The 18,118-nt window shown below is 39.1% G+C and overlaps 1 protein-coding gene across 1 annotated transcript; it reads left to right on the top strand.

Annotated features, from left to right (window-relative positions):
- The first annotated feature begins 8,061 nt into the window (after window positions 1-8,061).
- LOC311142032 (T-box transcription factor TBX2b-like) lies at window positions 8,062-17,842 on the top strand. Its single transcript, XM_084177578.1, has 7 exons — window positions 8,062-8,472; window positions 9,223-9,490; window positions 10,902-11,048; window positions 13,774-13,850; window positions 14,017-14,189; window positions 15,116-15,717; window positions 16,306-17,842. Exons 1-7 carry the CDS (start codon window positions 8,111-8,113, stop codon window positions 16,738-16,740), a joined length of 2,064 nt encoding a protein of 687 aa, XP_084033704.1. The 5' UTR covers window positions 8,062-8,110; the 3' UTR covers window positions 16,741-17,842.
- The last annotated feature ends 276 nt before the right edge of the window (window positions 17,843-18,118 follow it).

Below are 18,118 nucleotides of genomic sequence, written 5' to 3'. Positions count from 1 at the left end.
AATGCATATCGTTAACACACATAACCTTAACAACCTATATCACATCCCTCCAACAAGATACGGAGAGTATGTCATTTTTTGTCAATTGATCAGTCTGTGTCAGATGAAAAAGCTGGTATACCCACACTGGCCAATCCCTTACCTGACCCTGATGTGAACATTCCACAGGGCAGTGTGGCAGCATTGATGTGGGGAGATGCTGACCTGTCAGGTTATTGCATTCACCTTACAGTCCACAACACAGGAGGCTAGCTAGCCTCCCCCTCGTGCTCTGCTAGGCCTTTGATCAGGGGAGAATCACTGAGCCAAGGCAGGCACATGAGATGACCAACCAACACAAAGTATGGAAAACACTCTGTACCATCAAGAAAACAACAAAGTATCTCGCAAAATAGGTCACATCGATTTATACACTTATTTTTAAAATTATATGATTATTGCTTTACCAAATGCCAAATTAATGGGTAATGTAATGGATGCTGTACTAACGCAGCATTATCAGTGCCATAATTTAGTCCAAAGGCCATCACATGCGTGATGGTCAGATGGTTTTAATTTTATATCATATGATAAATCATACTTTGTTGACAAAAATGAAGCATGCCAATAGTTAATGAAGGCTTCATGAATCATAATTAACCTGGAGATGCCCTTTAGCCTGGTCCAAAGGCAGCCTTATAGTGCTTACAGCAGCTCCTAGAATGCACCTAGCATGACACTTCCCTTAACAACCACAATCACATGCAGTGTGGTAAAGAGGATGCTGTATTTGTTGAATTTGACTGTGAGATTAATTATGCATTCATGGCAATTTCTGCCTGTTGTATGTCCATTATTATAGCAGCACCATTAGTTCTGTTTTGAGTCATGCATGTTTTATAAAAACTGAAACTGAGTCTAACCTCAATGACAGTAACTCATCTGTGTTATATTCACTGGGCACTGATTTCGCATTCAATTAATCACAAATTGTTATGTGTACATGTCAGTCCATGTGACTTGTTTCAAGTGAGGATTGCATAGTAATATTAAATGATAAGATAGAAAATCATTTCTTCAGAGAAAAAGTTTGTGTCTGTTTTAAATTAGCCTAAGGGGGATTGTGGACATGTAACAGAGTACAGACAAAACAACTCATTAAGTGCTCTTTTGTAGCTGAAACATAATTCATATGGGAGGCAGTACAAGAGCGAACCATAGTGCTGAAGTGGTCTTTATTGAAAGAATGAAAAACAGATACAAAAACACAGACATATCCTTTGTATCAGGACTCAGTCTGGAAAGGGATTCACTGTTACACAGGTCTCTTAAAGCAGTGTCCTTGAGGAGTAATACAATAATATAATGTATATTTCTAGCATTACTTGACCCGTTTGGCTGACATCATCCCTCAGAGACAACAGCTTCAAAATAAATCCTCACTCTCTCCTGAAACTCCAACAACAATAGGGAATAATTGTCTTCACTCACATGAATGCTTACTTCTGTACATTAATTATGAGATAAGAAATTCTGTAGAAATGGTTGTTGTTGACATTAAAAAACATTACTGGTTTCCATGTGTAGGGAATGAATTCAGACACTGTATACATTTTCCTATTACCTTATTGAGTAGTGCTATAGGCACTTCAAAGCTCTGTAAATATCAATTTGATATAGTTTTACAAGTATCTGGCTAGCAGTTAAGTTGAGAGACACTCATGGACAGTGAAAAGTAGGCATTCTATGCTATTTCATTTGGTCATTATTCAAATTGTGGCTTTCATTAGACATTGTCAGATGCCAAAAATGTATCTAAAATATGATATGTAAAATGTTCAGAAATGTTATTCAATATTGACATTTCTATTTTAGGGAGATGATGCAGAACTGAGGATTAGGATAGCCTACCTGGAAAAGTCCTCAATTCCCTGGTCTTTTCCATCAGGAAATCCATTACGGAAATGTGTTTAATATTCTTGCAGTTCTTGCAGTGATAGTTTGAATATTTGTTTATAGTAGATTCATATATATTATATTTAACAAGTGTTTAATAAATCATCAACTTACAAAACAATATTTGTATTCATTAAGCTAGTAAGATAAATATCAGTTGAGAATGAGGGGCTTTAGTGTAAAAGATACAAACCACCAATTTATTCTTATAAAAGAATAGAGGCTAGAGCACGTGGTATTAATTGTTATTCAACGTGTTTGATGAGAAATAGGCCTAATAATTTCAAATGTATCAAAGTCATGCATATTTCAATAATAATCTGGATGTTAACTTTGAATCAACAGGCTATCTTCCTGTTTAATTTGTGATGTCATCCAACAGATTAATTTATTAATTTACTTCGTTAATTCAGTTAAGTTCAAATAGGCAATTTTACACCATATGGTGTAGGCTATATTATATGTTGCTGATCGTCGGCACCTATCAGATTAGTAGAACAGGTAAACCAGTTACAGTAAGCCGTTAAGATATATACGTTTGGTGAACTGACATACCATAACCACAAAACTAGATTTCATTCGAAATCTCCCTGTTGACTTTATTTTTTTCAATAAATTATTCAAAAAACAAAAAACTGTAGTTACTCAATACATTCTCTGTGAAGATAGCGTTTAAAGCATCCACTGTGGTAGGACTTTTTAGGTTTAAAAGAAGCGAGTTGATATTAATTCCTCAAACCTTCCCAATAAAACCTGCTATTGATCAACGAACCATTTCTTGCTTTCGATCGGCTCAGTGGTGCGGCAGGTGAGTAGAGTTTTCAATTAAAGAGTTAAAGTGTATCCCTCCTTATGAATATGAAAATACATGAATAGTTAGGTCAACTAATGTCAAATAGCCTACACGGTGCACATAACTAGGTAGGCTAATGAAGAGATATTGACAGGCCCACAATTCCAGGTAATGATAAGGGAATGCGATCATTATAATGATGGCAATGACAGCCACAAGGCAAGGGGCTATAGCGTGCTACAGTTTTGAAGAAACAAATGACTGACCATAGTCACTCAAATTAAATCTATATACATACTCGTTTAGTCTAAAGATCATATTTTGAGGGCGAAACATCGGGTTAGATTGAAAAACGTCTTTCTTCTCAATTCCCTAAAGGGTCTTAATATGGCGCCCCCACCTGTTACCTAAGTGAAAGGTGCTCTTCAGAACTAGGCCTTAATTCCCTCATCCCCGGATCCCAGCGGAGCCAGTATCCTCCTGCAGACATGATTACCTAATGACAAGTATTCTGCCAAGATCACCTTATGGAGTTTATGAGTGTGAGGTCAAATGAGCAGGTTAATTAGCCCATATTTCATTTAAAGTATCCAGCTGAAATAGCGTGTTATATTATGGAAAAGGCCTTTGGAGTGTCCTATGTTGAACAACTTGTCCTATATTGAATTGGCGGGGGTAGGGAACCGGACCGCAGTCCCACTGACTGGGGTCAATGAGATGAGACAACCACGACGAAGAGCAAATTGCTAAACCACCAAACACTGACGTGATGCAAGACGATTAAAGCCATATCTGAATGAATTAATGAATGAATGAATGAATGACGCGAAGAGTGCAGTGAAGGGCATTGACCATGGGTAAGAGGGGAGAGGGGATTGGTTGAGTTTGTTGAGGCTCGTAGACTAGTTGCCTTGGCTATGTGACGGGGAAATATGAGGGACTCTGACAGGTCTTAAACGGTCTGGCGCCAAGAACTCAGTCCTCAGGATAAATATAGCGGAGGATCAGTTGCAGAGAGAGATGGAAGGGGAATGATGAAAAGATTCAAGGGAAATATAAAGCAGATTTATAACAGCATACATTATGGGGGGGGGGGGGGGGGGGGGGGTTGGCAAACAGAACATGTTGTATCCGATCAGTTTTAAATAATTTGTGCTTATTTGCGGATATGCTCCCTCATATAGCCTAAAGTGTATAGCCCTACACCTTACATGTGCTGGCTGGTACATGTAGACTATTTGGTAGGTTATAGGCCTAGGCTATATCGTTACTTATTTGTGCACCTAATTCTCGGTGTCATGTCAACAAATACAAATTGACCCACTGACTGCTCTCAACAGTATAAATTATTTAAATTGAAGTTAAAGTTCAAATCAAAAGTAAAGTTAAATACAAAAGTCCAACTGTGCACTCACCGAGGTAACTCATAGCCACAACATCAACGAGGCCTATATATTTCGTATCCTTCTAAAACAATGTCTAAAACAAATAAATTGAGCATAATGTCCGCCTTGGTTTATATAATTACTTGAATGATATATAGCCTACATGGGACCTCATTATCTGTCTCCATGCGGGGTTAATCCTTTTGCATTTCAACAGTTCAAAATATGGAGTAGCATTTTACTTTCTTTTTTGGGGGCATTTAGCAGACGCTCTAATCCAGAGCGATTAGGGTTAAGTGCCTTGCTCAAGGGCACATCGACAGATTTTTCACCTAGTCGGCTCGGGGATTAGAACCAGCGACCTTTCGGTTACTGGCACAACGCTCTTAACCACTGAACTACCTGCCGGCTAGTTTAGTTTATCTACCAAACATGGTACTGAAAAATAATAATAGCAAAACTGTGTTTTTTCTGTTACTTTATTTCAGCAATTGCCGTCAGACTGTACACTAATTGGGCATTACCATTGCTCTAACACTGCCGTAACTACAATTTTCTGGGTGTGGGAATTGCAGACACAAGCACCCAAAATTGGCCTCATGTGATAGGGTTATATGTAAGCCTGTAGGTGCGTGGACGTTAACCTTAACCAAACCTTTAGTCCAATCATAATCAGTGTAAAAAATATAAATAATAGTAAAGTCATGTTTTTCATGCATTGTATTTTTTCCTTCTGTAAATGACGCATTTTCCCAAACGTTTGAACCTGACTGGTTGAAAAATTACATAGCATTTTGTGAATAATGTGAAGTTATATTTCAAGGTTTAAGTAGGCTAGGTTGCTAAAACAAATGTTTGCCATAAAAAGTTTTAGGCCTAATGAATAAACAACATAGGCCTATATTCCAATAAAATGTGTGCACCTTCAACAGGAAAAGTAATGTATGAAAATAGGCATTCTGTTAAAAAAAATTATGAATGCATTTCACTTTCCTAATTCTGCCTGACTAAGAATATACCATCGATGACTTGTCTGACCTCACTATTGCCCTGTTAATGTTGGTTTTAAAACTAACGCAATGTTGCACATGAGAATGCCTTAAGTCTGCAGGTCAGTCTGGTGGTTTTTGATAGTTGTACAAGGTTGTGTCATACTAAATTAGCACCAAGAAACACATTTCAAAAATATTAATGGACTCATCTACATTTTAGTCATGTAGCAGACGCTCTTATCCAGAGCGATTTACAGGAGCAATTAGGGTTAAGTGCCTTGCTCAAGGGCACATCGACAGATTTTTCATCTAGTCGGCTCGGAGATTAGAACAAGCGACCTTCCGGTTACTGGCACAACGCTCTTAACCACTAAGCTACCTGCCGCTGAGGGAAATCAACCCACAACCCTGGCGTTGCAAAAGCCATCCTCTACCAACTGAGCTACACGGGATCTATTTACCATTATCGACACCTAGGCCTACTTTCCATATTCCACTTCTTCTTCCCTAATCCTTTGACCGATCTGTAAATGTAATTTAATAAACACAGTCATTATCGCCCTTCTGCAAAGTGATTGTCACCTAGTCACTAAAAAAGTTAAAACAACTTTTAGTAGTCTAATATATTCTGTGTGACTGCATGTTTTCAAAATAAGATCACTTATAATTTTCTTCAATGCAAACAAGTGAAAATTAGTTCAAAATTAGATACTCTCAGATCAACAATTTTACACCAAAATAGAAAGAAAATAGGCTATAATGTGAAAATTATTGCATTAGCGTTTATGAGAGTTGTTTTGAAGAGTCTCACCATTATGACAGAGGTCCGGTGTATTCAACTGAATTTTGAATGACTTTTAAGCTTGGGTTGAGTCTGGGAATTTAGTATCCACGTAATCGCGCATTAAATCTGCAACTGCACCTGCACGTCTTCGGTCATTCATTAAGAATTCTGTATTCGAATAAATCATTATAGCTAAACATTTTACATTTACATTTTAGTCATTTAGCAGACGCTCTTATCCAGAGCGACTTACAGTTAGTGAGTGCATACATTTTTCATACTACCGCATATATGTGGCAAATGCAGGAAATCCGAAGTTGGAGATCTATCATGGGCTGCAGCCTTGGGTGGAATGTAGAGGGGATTGAAGCACGCTGTTTGAAGATTTGGGGGTAAATATGAAGTGACAGGAGAGGGTTCTTATTGTGGGACGCCAGCAGACTGGCGCCAAGCGCTCCTTAACAAACGTAGTCCCACTTAATCAATGATCTTCTTAAAGGTATACACAATGGTATTTGGAGAAAGTTATATCGCAACACAGGAATCACACACAACCTTTGGTAGCCGATAGTATGTGAAGTTTCACAAAATTGCCCGTTTCCATCTTGCATAACACATGAGGAGTAGTAGCCTACTTGCGATTCCCCACAAATCGTCTAGCATAGCCTACCACTGTCTATTCATAAACCCTTACCGCTGTAAACTATATGATATGCTATTGTTTCGAATAGTCAATTTAGTTTGTGTCAATTTTGGATTCATTCTGTAGGCTATGGTAAAGAACTTCGTAAATTGCTGAAAAAGTAGGGTGGCCCATAATAGGCCACTTCCGTAGATTCGTTATAATAATACAAAATCGTATCCTTATCTTAAATCCGTCTGTTTCTAGGATGTAGGCATTTCCGTTTGATTGAATAACTCCTGATAACTCCTCGAAGGTATAAGCCCACTTCGCCTCAGCTCGGTTTTAACTGGATGTAGCTCTCCAAGACAACAAGCTCTCTCACCGCTTCAAATCTCTCTTCTGTGCTTCGATATAGGCTATGAATCCATGAAACAAATGTGTCGTAGGCTACATGTATTTGCTGTTAAATAATCAATGTGTATGTTTCGCTAGTGATAGGCACATATCAATAGCATAGTTATAAGTATTTTGTTTATGAATATTAATATAGGCTATTACAACGTTATAAAAGTGCAACAGCTCATCAAAACACACCATAAAGTAGGCCCAATAGTCTACTTTTTAAAACACAACCAAATTGTAGGTCAGGTAGCAAGGCTTTGCAGTAGCCTAGTAGCCGTCTGTTTACCAGCCAGCGCAGAGACATTCGCTTCGATACAAAATGTTTTGTAGGGATAATTGCTGTTGTTTTATTTATAAACTCATTCATAAGTAGGCCTATGAATACCATCTTTTCAAATTAGGTTTTACTGAACGAATGATTTAAACCCAGTCGAGATTTGAGATAGGATGTAGGCTATAGGCTAGTTCCTCCAGGGCGTGAAGGCTTCACAAAACGACTAAGCTGCCGGATGATCCGTCCTCTTCACCGGCCATGCAGCAAAAGCCAGCCCTGGTGCTCGATTCGAAGTTTGGGGGAGGGATTTCCAGATCTTTGCTATGTCATTGGTTAATATTTTATTCTGTTGACATGTCTTCTTACTGCTAATGCCTCCGACACCTTTTAGCCCCCCCCCCCCCTTACGGATTTTCGCCGGAGCTGTCAAAACCACGCCTGTAGAGCTCCACAATTGGTCCGGAAAGCGTAAAATCAGCAATTAAGGGGGATTGGTTCATTAGTGTCGGGATCCAGGGAGGAGAGACATGTTGGACAGTCACAATACCAACGTGGTCAGAGCAAGACCTCTCAATTCGAACTCCCTATCCGAGAAAAGAGGGATTTTCTTTTTCCGAAAGTTACTTGGGTGAATAAGAAGGGAAGCCCAGTTCTACTCTCGAAGTGTCGATGCTGTCTCTTCGACGGATATTATCACCGTGCTGTGTGGGAACCGAGCATCAGGAGTAGCAGTAGACTCATTTCCTCCTCCATCTGTTGGAGACGTCTGGGACGCATTCGCTCTTGGTTGAGCACGCGAAACTACTTTTATATTTCTGCTCGATTTACGAAGAGATCTGTCTTTTGGATACACATACCAATTCTACTGAGGGTGGACATAATAGCGTATAATCATTCTATATCAATGTTTTAATGCACCGATGAGAGATCCAGTTTACACAGGGACTGCCATGGCTTATCACCCTTTCCACGCTCACCGGCCGGCCGACTTTCCTATGTCAGCCTTCCTTGCAGCTGCACAGCCTTCCTTCTTCCCCGGACTGACGCTGTCTCACGGCGGTCTCACCAAACCTCTATCAGGCCATGCTTTATCTGGAGCCGCGGAAGCGGGACTCCACGCGGCGTTGGGTCATCACCATCAAGCGGCTCACCTCCGCTCCCTCAAGAGCTTGGAGCCGGAGGAAGAGGTGGAGGACGACCCAAAAGTCAATCTGGAGGCCAAGGATTTATGGGACCAATTTCACAAAATAGGAACGGAGATGGTTATTACGAAATCAGGAAGGTAAAGCCATGCTTCCCTTTATTTAGGCTACTGTTATGCGCGCATATTATAGGCAATGTTATGTGCACTGCTGCGTAAGTTTATTTTATTAGGAAATGGTTATAAATGAATCACTCATAGTGATAGTCATACTGGATCAAGTAATAGTAATCCAAAAGGCGGTGTCGCTGGTGCTGCCAAAGGCTATCAAATATTTATGAGAGATTTTTAGCTTTCTAGGCTACTGCATTAATAGCCAACTATTTTCTCCAAAAACACAGATCTTTATTTACATTGCACCCCTAATTATTAAAATATCACTGTTTATGAAAGTCTGGTTGGCTATTGAGTGATTTAGGATAAGCATAGGCTACTGTTCACACATTATAGAGGGATAGACCTAACACGAGAATAATAAACGAATGAACCAATTCAATCAATCAAACAATGCATGCATGTGTCGAAACAAGTGCGTTTGAAGAAGAAAAAAGTAAATCGTGTGGTTAGGCTATATAGGCGAACTTTTGTGCTGAATTCCAAGGCGTGACCGTAGACGTCTTGGTGTAGCCTACACCCCCTCGGTTTTGTCAGTACTTTAGATAACCTGTATTTTCTTCTCAAAGAAACAATTATAAATATAATGTGTTTAGTGTTAGGTATAGTACAATCAATGTGAATAAAATCCAGATTATTATTTTTTTCGAATGCCATAATTTTAAGACAGATGATTGACAGGCCCAGTGTGCTCACTCTTGTTTTATTCTATTGCAGGAGGATGTTTCCCCCATTCAAAGTTCGCGTCAATGGGCTTGATAAGAAAGCCAAGTATATCCTCCTTATGGATATAGTCTCTGCTGACGACTGCCGCTACAAGTTCCACAACTCGCGTTGGATGGTAGCTGGGAAAGCCGACCCGGAGATGCCCAAACGAATGTATATCCATCCGGACAGCCCTGCCACAGGAGAGCAGTGGATGGCGAAGCCTGTTGCTTTTCATAAACTCAAGTTGACTAATAATATCTCCGACAAGCATGGATTTGTAAGTAATTTCTTGATTTAATTTGATGACATCTCGATGAAAGATGAATTAGCTTTTTGTGTAAAACTAACCCGTGCTATTGGCAAGGGTTCAATGCTGATATTCCTGCAATTTTGTAGACGCACATAACAAAGGTTTTTGGATTATGTGTATGACCTAGGTCTAATGTAATTATGGTACATATTATTATGAGGTCAATAGTAGGCCTAGAATAATCTATATTTGTAATGTCTTTGGAGGCTATAACATCAGTTGATCAATTATTTAACCTTTATTGATAACCAACAACAATGCAAAATGATGCATTAGAATATCACAAAAATATTGATAGGACAACAGTAATCCACCATGCATCTCCAAAATAGTTTTAAGGCTCAACAACAGTGGTTCAGATTTGATGTATTGTTTTTTAAAGTATTGAATTCGTGGTATGTTTTGGTGCGGAGTGACAAAGTTTGCAGTTAAGTCAAGTGGCAAGAACCAGGTCAAAGACATAGAGGGCAGACTTTATCTCTCTTTTGTTGGTTATGGTAGTGTTTCCTTTCAGTGCAATTTGGATTAAAAGATTGCAAGAGTGGTGCTTTGAAATGGTAGCAGATACTCGCTCAATACTTACATGCAAAAGCAATAACAACCAAGTATCCCAAATGCTTTCCAATAGACTACTGCCTACGTCGCTGTATAGGCCAGTATTTTGAATATGATTTCAATACAGTTTTGATTTGATGGTATTGTGAAAAAAAAAGTCATTCAGTTATTGTTGCATGCTCTTTTCGTTTTTTTGCATGTCTAATGCAGGTTATCACAATCCAAATTAGGCAAAGCGTTACAAGAGCTGTTGATTTCATAACCATGTTCAGCCTACATACCCTACGCATTTATGAAAAGTCATTGAAACCTTTTCAAAGATGTTGCAAATGCTTCATACGTTAATATGAATTGGCAAGTGCAGTAAAACATTTGGGAAAAGTTTATATAAATGCAGAATCCCACGTAACCGGTTTATATAGGTCTATACATGTAATAACAACAGCAATGGGATAATGATAAGACATAATCATGATCTTTAGTTCCACATTATAACCTGGATGGTAGGCTCCAGTAAATGACTGTGCCCCAATAAACGCTCGAAATAGTTAACAACTTGTGTAGTAGGCCTACATTTGTTATATTTCACTGTAGAGTAAATCATGATTTAAGGAAATCATTGGCCTATACAAATTAATAATGCATTATTAAACACAGTGTGTGTTTCGGTGGAATGTATACATTCCCTGCAATAACACAAGAAATACAAGTGCTAACAAATCAACGAAATCATAATTGTTATTGTCATCATTATCTCAGTTCCAACCAAAACGTGTATCAGCATGATCACCTTAACATATTTTCTGTTTCTTTGCATTCTCAGACTATCCTGAATTCGATGCATAAATACCAGCCCAGGTTTCATATCGTGAGGGCCAACGACATTCTGAAGCTCCCTTACAGCACCTTCCGGACATACGTTTTTCCAGAGACAGATTTTATCGCTGTCACTGCATATCAGAATGACAAGGTAAGCTTTACCAGAAAATAATATCCGAAACGTCTATTTTAAATGTTAGACTATTGAATATTGACTGCTGAATGTGTAAACACTGTTGTGTATTCAAAATTAGGCCTATTCTACTTATGTTTTAGTTTTTTTTTTACCTATGGTGTGTGTGTGTGCGCGAGAGAGCGAGAGAGAGAGAGAGAGAGAGAGAGAGAGAGAGAGAGAGAGAGAGAGAGAGAGATGGCTTAAACCATAGTTTCACAGTTTCATAAGTTCTCTAAAATATACATATATATATACACAAACACACACACACACACACACACACACACACACACACACACACACACATATATATATATATATATATATATATATATATATATATATATATATATATATATATATATATATTTATACACTACCAGTCAAAAGTTTGGTCACACATACTCATTCAAGGGTTTTTCTTTATTTTTACTATTTTGTACATTGTAGAATAATAGTGAAGACATCAAAACTATGAAATAACACATATGGTAGTAACCAAAAAAGTGTTAAACAAATCAAAATATATTTTATATTTGAGATTCTTAAAATAGCCACCCTTTGCCTTGATGACAGCTTTGCACACTCTTGGCATTCTCTCAACCAGCTTCATGAGGTAGTCACCTGGAATGGATTTCAATTAACAGGTGTGCCTTCTTAAAAGTTAATCTGTGGAATTTATTTAATTCTTAATGCGTTTGAGCCAATCAGTTGTGTTGTGACAAGGTGGCAAAAACAGCTTAAATAAGCAAAGAGAAACGACAGTCCATCATTACTTTAAGACATGAAGGTCAGTCAATCCGGAAATGTCAAGAACTTTGAACTTTGCAGTCGCAAAAACCATCAAGCACAATGATGAAACTGTCTCTCATGAGGACCACCATAGGAATGGAAGACCCAGAGTTACCTCTGCTGCTGAGGATAGGTTCATTAGAGATACCAGCCTCAGAAATTGCAGCCCAAATAAATGCTTCACAGAGTTCAAGTCACAGATACATCTCAACATCAACTGTTCAGAGGGGACTGTGTGAATCAGGCCTTCATGGTCGAATTGCTGCAAAGAAACCGCTACTAAAGGACACCAATAATAATAAGAGACCTGCTTGGGCCAAGAAATATGAGCAATGGACATTAGACCAGTGGAAATGTGTCCTTTGGTCTCCAAATTTGAGATGTTTGTTTCCAACCGCCGTGTCTTTGTGAGACATGGTGTGGGTGAACGGATGATCTCCGCATGTGTAGTCCCCACCGTAAAGCATGGAGGAGGAGGTGTTATGATGTGGGGGTGCTTTGCTGGTGACACTGTCTGTGATTTATTTAGAATTCAAGGCACACTTAACCAGCATGGCTACCACAGCCTTCTGCAGTGATATGCCATCCTATCTGGTTTGGGCTTAGTGGGACTATCATTTGTTTTTCAACAGGACAATGACCCAACACACCTCCAGGCTGTGTAAGGGCTATTTTACCAAGAAGGAGAGTGATGGAGTTCTGCATCAGATGACCTGGCCTCCACAATCCTCCGACCTCAACCCAATTGAGATGGTTTGGGATGAGTCGGACGGCAGAGTGAAGGAAAAGCAGCCATCAAGTGCTAAGCATATGTGGGAACTCCTTCAAGACTGTTGGAAAAGCATTCTAGGTGAAGTTGGTTGAGAGAATGCCAAGAGTGTGCAAAGCTGTCATCAAGGCAAAGGGTGGCTATTTGAATAATCTCAAATATAAAATAAATTTTGATTTGTTTAACACTTTTTTGGTTACTACATGATTCCATATGTGTTATTTCATAGTTTTGATGTCTTCACCATTATTCTACAATGTAGAAAATAGTAAAAATATAGAAAAACCCTTGAATGAGTAGGTGTGTCCAAACTTTTGACTGGTAGTGTGTATATATATATATGGTTATAGTTGGACCTGAGGTGTCAGTTAACTTTCGTTTGGAATGTTTTAGGCTACTCAATAACTTATCGTATAGGCCTAATGTTGGCTATAGCAACCCCTCCCCTGTTGATGTTAATTGGAGTACATGTTGAATGCCTAGTGGGCTTGTTGGTATCATAAAATGTATGGTACAGAGTCACAATTGATTAGAAGGCAGTCATCCTCACTATGTCCTCGGGCTATTTCATGGAGACTCCAAAGCAGTTCTGAACAAACAATCAAAGCATGCAATCCACTAACGCAATGCATGAACACACACAGCTTGGAAAAACACAAAAGGACAGACGAAAATTAATACATGAACGAATAGTATTGTTCCTAAATGAACAAGGCCGTGTGTGAGTGCAATTAAAGTTCAAAAGTAGCTTTCAATAAAAAGTAGCATTCAGTCTCTGAAAAAATGACATCAGCGTATACTAATCGAAATGTTAGGTATAGTACTTTCCTTTAAGAATAATTATGAATAATTGAAGCGCTTTAGTAATTACACTTCATCAACAGAGATGCTTGTCTTGCCTCTCTAGAGCGCACGAGATAACAAGCACAGCAGTCCCCAGCACCATACAATTGCTATTGTTACAATTATTATCCCATCAATAATGCCGGTTAAATCAGTGGCATTATTTTGCTTATCAATGTCATTATAATTATTATTATTAGTGGTAGGCCAAGCAATTTAAGAATAGTACATTTGAAATACATTTCAGTATTTTCAGGATCCCATTGTTGATGCCATGCACTCTCGTTTTCTCTACAGATCACACAGCTCAAAATTGATCACAACCCATTTGCTAAAGGGTTCAGAGACACGGGAAATGGACGACGGGAAAAGAGGTATATTATTTTATTCGATATTGAATAAAAAAATATGACCATGAAAATATGACCAGGAGTTGATTGTCCCATGGGGATAAAAAACAATAATTGCCAGACCGAGCATTATTGTGTAGTGATTTGATCAAAATACAGATGCATTAACTAATCTCAGTCCCGTCTGCAGGAAGCAGTTAACCCTTCCATCGCTGCACATGTATGAGGACCGGGACCTTAAAGGGGACCGGGACTGTGCCGACTCAGATGACTCCTCCTTTGAACAAACCACCGGAAGAGACTCGGTTCATTCTCCACTGGGACCTGTAACTAGTCCACTGAGGTTCAACCGAACCAGTCGAGGTAAGACTGCTCATAAAACATTGTTTACATTACTTTGCGTGTCCACTAATTGGTCATTTTGAAGATGCCAGTAATTAAGGCTTGATAAATACAAATGGGCACAAAGCTGAAAGGTTGTTATTATGTGTCATTAACCTGAGGAGAATTGGGTGGTTTACAATTGGATAAGAGAGAAAAATAATATTTGTAAGAGAAAAGAAGAAGAAAAAGTGGAGAGATCTCTGCGTGCTGTGTGCTCCGTTGTGACATTGGTTTAAAGTTAAGGAGAAGGTATAAACGTGTGGTACAACATAAAATAAGGCAAAATTCATTAAAAGGAGAAACAATAGCATACACGATGACTTCTTTATCCACAGTATACTATTTTACGTACCCATATCTCTATAGAACACGAAAGCTAGGCTTCATGCATCAGTGTAGCTTGATCCAATGCGCCATCTACTGACAGGTCCATAAACATTCAGCCCCTTGATTACTGTAGTATGGTTTTCAGATCATTATTCGATAGTTATGCATTAGATTATCAACCAAGCACTAAACGATGGCCTATAGTTCAACTGCGGAAGCTTTATAGAACGACTTTAAAACAAAATGCATGTCAATCTTACCAGCGAACCATACCTTTTTACGAGCAGAAGGGAAGTGGTTAGGAAATGAACGTTAACACTAAATCACGACTCCTTCCTTCAAATAATATATAAAGTAATACCACGCATGTGCTGGTTGTGATTTTAAATGGTTTTAGCATACTGGAAGCTATACATAGGCTAGACCTACTCATCATAGCCTCTAGTTATTTTTGCTTTAATTGTGCTATAGGCTATGCAAAGCCTTTAAGTTAGACTTGAGAGTTTTTAAATACATTCTATTATATTGTATCATAAAATGTCGATATCTTAATGGAAGTTTGATATAATGTTTTATAGACGACAAGAACTGCACTGACAGCGATCAGGAGCTTGACCCACAAGAGGAGCGCTCCATCGCAGCCAGCAGCCCCGGGCCTGAACCAACCTCTCCTCTCAGTCCTAAAGGCGACAACAGAGTGAGGGATAGGATCCTGCTGGAAAAAAAGAGCGACTACCTGGATTCAAGGAAAGAGAGTGACTCTGTGTTCAGTATTCGAAATCTTGAAAAGGTCAAGTTAGATCATAAGCACCGCAAAGAGACGGAACCTACAAAGAACGACACGGACAGTGGGGGCATCAGTGGGGTGAAAGATGGGTTTTCTCCTCTGATGGTACAGACGGAGAGCCCATCACACTTTAGCGCGAGTCACCTGCAGAGTCTGGCCTTCTCTGGTTTGCACAGTCAACAGTTCTTTAACCCTTTGAATACGGGACAGATGTTGTTCCACCCCGGACAGTTTGCGATGGCACCAGGGCCATTCCCCACCATGGGAATGGGGCATCTGTTTGCATCTGTTTCTGGAGCGAATGGCCTGGAAAACGGAGGCCTCTCCTCTCAAAGCGCGGGCTCTCATAGTGCCTTCCCGTTCCACCTGTCACAGCACATGCTAGCATCTCAGGTAAAAATGAAGTTCTACTCTAACTCATTTCAACAGACAAGCATGCATGACAGCAGCAATGCATGCAGTCCTAATAATAATTATGTCTTCCCAACAACGAATTACACCACAATAGATGTAGCTGAGGAACAATTCATATTTCTCTAAGTTTTCCTGCACAAACTTCTGCAATTGAAGCGTCTTTTTAGCATCACTTTCAATTGCATTCATAATACATAATTTCAGTATATTTCATGTAGATGTATGACTTTATGGAGAATGAATAAAGTAGCCTATATTGGGTTATTCCAAACAAATTGGGACCTTGTGGATGCCTTTTTCGATTTTATTGAGAACATGAAAATATAATTTTGATTATAGATAGACATAGGCCTACTTTTGTAATGGTAGTAGATTAGATTATTTTAATAGCCTGTAGGCTACAGTTGTCGATGAAAGAGACAGAGAGAAAATAATGTAACTCTAAAATGTTTTCAGGGGAAATGTTCAACAAAAACCACCCATGCATATTGAAGATTATGACAGGCCCGGAATTCTGTCTTTATAGCATTTGTGCATGTATAATCATTTCTTATTTTTTAAACACAGGGAATTTCGATGCCACCTTTCGGAGGACTGTTCCCGTATCCATACACCTACATGGCAGCTGCAGCTGCTGCGGCCTCGGCCCTCCCCGCCTGCACTGCAGCCTCCACATTGGGCAGAAACCCTTTCCTAACCACCTCCCGACCTCGGCTGCGATTCAACCCTTATCAGATCCCCACGTCTATTCCTTCAAGCACAAACCTGCTCACCACAGGGCTACCGGGCAGTCTAAACGCAGCATCAGACCTATCTAAATCAGACAGCAGAGAAACAAGTCCTGTAACCGAGCACCACAGCCACAAAGCGACCAGCCTGAGGACGGCATCCCTCAAAACTCCTAAGAAGGATTCTACTAACGAACTGCAAAATATACAGAGGCTGGTCAGAGGACTGGAAAAACCTAGAGAAATGTCTCCTGCCATTGACGCTCCAAAGTGACCAAACCACCTGTTTCATCAAGGTATATTTGACATGATACTGTCGGGCTATATACACAGTTGTGCTGAGAGTGAGATGGGGAGTTCATCAAATTACATACTATTGGTGATATAGATTCATTTTTTAACGTCAGTGTAGGCTACTGCATGTGTATGGAGAGCATCTCCGCCCATGAAGGAGGAACAGAGGATGAACAGAGGATGTTGGGGCTGTTCGGTAGGCTATTGATAAGGAAAAAGCTACATCCAAAAAATACATTACAATAGATTTCAAAAGGGATGGAAAGGAGACACAGTTAAACTGGTTTCTGAAGCTGTTTTGGAAGGACGTTTGTAACTCACAACATGAAAGATTAATCTGATTGAATTATTTATGTTTCCAAGAAAAGCAATTCTGTAAATATACTGTAAGGATAACATAATACGCAACTTGTTATTAATTTATTCAAATCTGTACATTGGCGTGTATATACTACTTAGATTTCAACTTGTTGCATTTATAATTTCCCCTTTTACATGGAAATATATTGTACATGAACACTATTTAGCGTTTGTTGTTAACCGAATGAGTTTCAAATGTTTGTGATGCATTGCTGTTTATCCTGCCAGTGAGATGAAATACGAAGGAAATGCGTGCCACCTGCGTACCCTTTCCGGTCCGTGCTATCCGGGATCATTGGGACTTCCCTACCCCATTGAAGTTGAAATGTAAAATGGTCAAGGTAAGGATTAAGATTAGGGTCAGGGTAGGGTAAGGTAAGAGTTATGGTTATGGTTAAGGTTAAGGGTAAGGGTAAGGGTAAGGGTAAGGGTAAGGGTAAGGGTTAAGGTTAAGGTTAAGGTTAGAGTTAGAGTTAGGGTTAGGGTAGGGAAGTCCCAAGGATCTTGGATGCTGTTGATGAAACATTGTTTTGCGATACAATGCGCAGCACTGTGCAATTGGCAGGGAAAACTCAGGTTTCTTTTTCACCAGCACTGAAGACTACCTCGTCAGAGGTAGCTCAATTGGTATATTTTGTGCTGGTTTATTCGGGTAAATTAATATGCATTAATATGCTTTTGTTGAGTTCCTCACACTTTAAATAAAAATGAATGTGTCGTCCAGGTGATGTTTTGTATCATTTACTTAATTTGCTTTGTTTATTGATAAGCTTGCCTTGTGAAGTACATGTTTGGGAATTAGATTTTGAAAAGGCTTGGTAAAAAAAAAAAACGTCATGCCTTACAGGCTTTGTTCCTTGATAATAAGAGCAAATATTATTTTTCTTGCAACGGTTTCTGCATGTAACTTTCAATAGTGTTGGATTCCTATAGCTTTATTATCAAAGCGAACTTTTTACAAAAGATGGAGTTTAAGTGGGTTATAATAGGCCTAAGAG

Source organism: Coregonus lavaretus, assembly GCF_964263955.1.
Source record: "Coregonus lavaretus genome assembly, chromosome: 15".
NCBI lineage: Eukaryota > Metazoa > Chordata > Actinopteri > Salmoniformes > Salmonidae > Coregonus > Coregonus lavaretus.
The sequence above is the reverse complement of the archived record's forward strand: the minus strand, read 5'-3'. Positions and strand labels throughout refer to the sequence as shown.

Bases quoted from the DNA above. Each gene is read 5' to 3' on its own strand.
- LOC311142032 (XM_084177578.1), top strand. From the start codon at position 8,111: ATGAGAGATCCAGTTTACACAGGGACTGCCATGGCTTATCACCCTTTC. The intron at 8,473-9,222 runs GTAAAGCCATGC...ATTCTATTGCAG, and splicing joins GTTATTACGAAATCAGGAAG to GAGGATGTTTCCCCCATTCA. The intron at 14,190-15,115 runs GTAAGACTGCTC...AATGTTTTATAG, and splicing joins GTTCAACCGAACCAGTCGAG to ACGACAAGAACTGCACTGAC.